This window comes from Mandrillus leucophaeus, unplaced genomic scaffold, assembly GCF_000951045.1.
Source record: "Mandrillus leucophaeus isolate KB7577 unplaced genomic scaffold, Mleu.le_1.0 Scaffold49, whole genome shotgun sequence".
Classification (NCBI taxonomy): Eukaryota; Metazoa; Chordata; class Mammalia; order Primates; family Cercopithecidae; genus Mandrillus; species Mandrillus leucophaeus.
The window spans coordinates 1,814,074-1,818,909 of NW_012105253.1; the positions used below are offsets into that span (position 1 = coordinate 1,814,074).

Genomic DNA, 4,836 nt, shown 5'->3' on the forward strand with positions numbered 1-4,836 from the left:
CAAAGTGCTGGGATTACAGGCTTGAGCCACCGCGCCTGGCCTGAATTTAGGTTTTAAGTCAAGACATTTTAAATATTTATGGAAGAAACCTAAAGTCTGCTGCCCTTAAGGTCTTCAGTCTTACTTCCTGCCATGATCTCAGCATTTTAATTCCTGCCCCTCAGTGGGAGGAGAGTAGAAGACAGAACCTGTCTCCAACTAATTATTGTCTCTGCCTTCCTACTCTCCCTGCCTTGGGATGTCGTGAAACCCAAGGGTCAGATTCAACAGGCGGCTAGTGTGCCCTGGAACCTTCTATTCCACTTTTTACAAGTTTGGAACTGAAACTGCAGGGCGTGTGGTAACACATGTTAACCCAGAGTGCAGATGGCTAAGAGGAATCCCTTTGGGAGAGCTTATCACTGATGGGCAGGAATTAATCTAGTCTAGAAAATGGAATATGTTTGTGTGCTTGTTTCATTAGAGTCATTCTTACTTATTTTTTTCCAGTTAGAGAATCAAGTAAAACCAAAGTTTGCCCTGAATTTTGGTGTGTTTGTGGCAGAGTATGCAGAAGCCCACGGCCATTTCCTTTTTTTTTTTTTTTTTAAATTTTTTTTCCTTCTATTTTCATAACTTTTTTGTTTTCACTCCATTACTGACCCTGTTATCCAGCCCACTGCCATTTCATGAAACGTTTGTGAAACTCCTGTAGACAGCTAGCCTAGGCATGTGAATAAGGGTTAATTTTAAGTAATGTCTGCGTTTGTCTCATTTGCTTTGCAGTGCATGTTACTTTTTCATACTGTGTTGTTATTTAGAGCTGTAAAAGAAAATGCTTTATTTTCAGGGCCTTTTCATCAGTGGCATCGTTGGGGATCGGTTGAATTTGCGGTGGGTTCTGTCTTTCGGCATGTGCTCTTCTGCATTCGTGGTAAGTTGAAAGGGTCTTATTATTTTTTTGGTCAGGTATTTTAGAATCCAAGTAATCCCCCTACTTCTCTGTAGAATAGAATAGTAAGATTAATCCTCAGTGTTCGAATCCCTCATTTGCCTTTTCACTTAGATGAGTCTTTTTTTTTTTTCTGAGACAGTCTTGCTCTGTTACCCCAGGCTGGAGTGCAGTGGTGCGATCTCAGCTCACTGCAACCACTGCCTCCTGGGTTCAAGTGATTCTCCTGAGTTGCTGGGACTATAGGTGCAAGTCACCACGCCCGGGTGATTTTTGTATTTTTAGTAGAGACGGGGTTTCACTATGTTGGCTAAGCTCATCTCTGACCTCAAGTGATCCTCCTGCCTCGGCCTCCCAAAGTGCTGGGATTACAGGTGTGAGCCACCGTGCCTGGCCAGATGAGTCTTTTTAGAGTAAGATTCTAATCAGGTCCCTTTGTTGTCCTTCAGGCACCAGCAGAGTTAATCAGTAGTCTGAATAAATGGCCTGGCATTCGCTAGACCCTGGCCCCAGCCTGCCTTCCCATCATATTTGTCACTCTGCTTCATCCCTTTGCTCCAGCCAAGCTGGACTGCTTTCCAGGCCACTAACACCCTGCTCCTTTCTTTTTTTTATTTTCATTTTTGAGATGGAGTTTCGCTCTTGCTGCCCAGGCTGGAATGGAATGGTGCGATCTTGCCTCACCACAGCCTCCACCTCCTGGGTTCAAGCAATTCTTGTGCCTCAGCCTCCCGAGTAGCTGGGATTACAAGCATGCGCCACCACGCCTGACTGGTTTATTTATTTTTAGTAGAGACAGGGTTTCTCCATGTTGATCAGGCTGGTCTCGAACTCCCGATCTCAGATGATCCGCCCACCTAGGCCTCCCAAAGTGCTTGAATTACAGGTGTGAGCCACCGTGCCCGGCCCCATCCTGCTCCTTTCTATCTCGGTGCTTTTGTTCCTGCTGTTCTGCCTGCCTTGGATGGTCCCCTATTCAGCTCTCCATAGTCCGACTCACAGTCTCCTTCAAGCATTGGCCAAATGACACCTCTTTGAGAATGCCGGTCTCTCTTCTGAGCTCCCGTGCCTGTTTCTTTGCAGGCACTTGAAACAGTCTGCTGCTTAGCTTGGTTGTTTCTGTTTCAGTCTTGCTTTCCCTTAGGGTGGGCGTGGAGTGGTTAAAATCACAGATTCCCTACACCACGACAGCCTGGGTTTCTGTCTCTCTTCTGTGGTTTCCTAGCTTATGATTTCTGTGAGCTTCAGAGGGAGATATGCATATTACCTCTCCCTGGCTGGCAGTGAGGACTGCGAGTTTCTGTATGTGAGGCGTTTGAAACAAGTGCTGTGTAGGGGAGGATCCATGTCTGACTAATCTTTTCTTTTTTTTTTTTTTTTGAAACGGAGTCTTGCTGTGTCACCCAGTCCGGAGTGCAGTGGCATGATCTTGGCTCACTGCAACCTCCACTTCCCGGATTCAAGCCATTCTCCTGATTCAGCCTCCTGAGTAGCTGGGACTACAGGTGTGCACCACCATGCCTGGCTAATTCTCCTGGCTCAGCCTCCTGAGTAGCTGGGACTACAGGTGTGCACCACCATGCCTGGCTAATTTTTGTATTTCTAGTAGAGTCAGGGTTTCACCATGTTGGCCAGGCTGGTCTCAAACTCCTGACCTCAGGTGATCTACCTGCCCCAGCCTCCCAAAGTGCTGGGATTACAGGCGTGAGCCACCGTGCCCGGCCTCTATATCTGACTAATTGTCATTGTTTACTAGCTTCTAGTCAGGAATTTTTGTTGATTAAATGAAACCATGGAGTTTAGTTAGACCGCAATTTATTATGATTATTATTTTTTTTAGAGATAAGGTCTCAGTTTGCTGCCCAGGCTGGAGTGCAACAGTGTGATCCCGGAGCCTTGAACTCTCAAGCTCGAGCAGTCCTCCCACTTTAGCCTCCTGAGTAGCTAGGACTGTAGGTGTGTACTGTTATACTCAGCAATTTTTAGATTTTTTAGTCATGGGGTCTCACTATATTGCCCAGGTTGATCCTTGAACTCCTGGCCTTAAGTGATCCTCCCTCCTTTGCCTCCCCAAACACTGGAATTAGAGGCACAAGTCCCTGCGTTTGGCCTACTATTGTTTTTCAGTGTTTGTCATTTGAGTGTAAGTAAAACCTTTTTTTCCCCTTGAAATTTTAGAGATGGAAGCACTTTATTTTTTATGAGTTGCTCACCCACACATATAAACATATTATTTTAAAACCTGTGTACAGACTTTTTTGCTTTTTATATATTTTTTAAAAACTGCAGTTTGTACATAAACTTGCCCTTTTTAAGCATATTGTTCAGACTTTCAACAAATAAGTAGTTTTGTGACTGCCCCTCCTTTCTCCAGCCCCTGGCAACCCCTGATCATTTTTCTGTGTACAGTTTTGCTTATTCTAGAATGTCTTATAACTGGAACCAGACAGTATTATACATGCTATTTTTTAATCATGCAGAGTATTCTCAGAATAGAGTTTGACTGTGGATAAAATGTCCACTTGAGCAAAATGCCTGGAAAAAAGCAGCCCCTTGATGAAAGCTGCTAAATGATTCAGCAGATCACAAGTTCGATAGGTTTCGCTTTCGTTGATTAACTTAGGAGCTGCAGCCATAACAGTGGCTGGCACTCACCCCGTGCCTCTGCCTAGAGCGGCGCCTGGCACTGTTCCGGGGAAGGTGGCCTCCCTGGGCTCATTCCATCCTCACAGCAACCCTCTGGAGGTTGCTGTTCCCTCCACATGCACAGTCTGAGGGTGAGGAGATGGAAATAGATGTCAAACGAGGAATTCACTTTTTAGTCTTGGAAGATGTCAGTTGGAGCGCTGATAGCTTAATGACTTCACGTCTTTGACATCACCTCCGCTCTGGTGGGCAGTGATTGGGTGGCTGCCTCCTCATTGTGGCTCTGAGCAGGACCTGTGTGATGCCAACCACGTGACTTACAGGCACTGGCTGTGTGAGTGTATCCTTCACGTGGTCTCTACTCTGAAGCAAGTGGGTGGAGTGGCATCCCCTGAAAGTTTCAGTGTGGCTGTTACATATTCCTTTTGTTTCCTCCTCTTCAAGGTGTTTGTCTTTGGCACGCTCACAGAATGGCTGCGTTTCTACAACAAATGGCTGTACTGCTGCCTGTGGATTGTGAACGGCCTGCTGCAGTCCACCGGTTGGCCCTGTGTGGTTGCTATTATGGGCAACTGGTTTGGGAAAGCCGGGTATGCCACTTCTTTCCTCTCTGGTTTCTCTGTTTAAGTGGTTTCCATGATGAATTTTTCAGATTTGTCAAAGTCAGTTACTTTGATGCCTTAGATATCACCCACATCTTTCATTAGCAAGTCAGAGGAGTTCAGGGAGAGAGAGTTTCACGTCAGTGTGCGTTGGAAATGGTGTGGGCCCTAGAAGCCATCCGGCCCAGGAGACACGTTCCTACTACTCTTTGGGCTGTGGGCAGATTCTGAGTGTGGGCCAAGTCAGGAGGTCTCAATTTTTTATTTTACTCATCGTTTCTTTAGAGAACATAAAAATCTCATTTGCTATCTGTCGTGTATCTTCCTTTGCGTTTTGCCTTCCCTGCCCATTTTTGAGAGTGATCTTATTTAACCTTTTTATATTAAAGATAAGGAAATTGAGGTCAAAGGTTATTCATGTGACCTGCCCAAGGTCATGTAACAAGGGCTCTAATTAGATTCAGATGAAGAACGCCAGACTTTGGGGCTTGATCAAATGGGGTACTTTTTTCCCCTAAGCCTTCAAGTAGGTTTTTTTTCTTTTTTTTTTTTTTGAGACAGAGTCTTGTTCTGTCACTAGACTGGAGTGTAGTGGGGCAATCTCCGCTCACTGCAACCCCCGCCTCCCGGGTTCAAGTGATTCTCCTGCCTCAGTCT

General features: G+C 45.6%; 1 protein-coding gene across 4 annotated transcripts in view; it reads left to right on the forward strand.

Moving 5' to 3' along the window:
• Nucleotides 1–4,836, forward strand: part of SLC37A3 (solute carrier family 37, member 3) — a 64,248-nt gene that overhangs the window by 26,670 nt on the left and 32,742 nt on the right. For all 4 annotated transcript variants that reach the window (XM_011995455.1, XM_011995454.1, XM_011995456.1 and 1 more), the window contains exons 4-5: nt 830–913; nt 4,022–4,167. In XM_011995455.1, the coding sequence (XP_011850845.1) occupies nt 830–913; nt 4,022–4,167 (230 nt within the window). The remainder of the gene's footprint in view (nt 1–829; nt 914–4,021; nt 4,168–4,836) is intronic.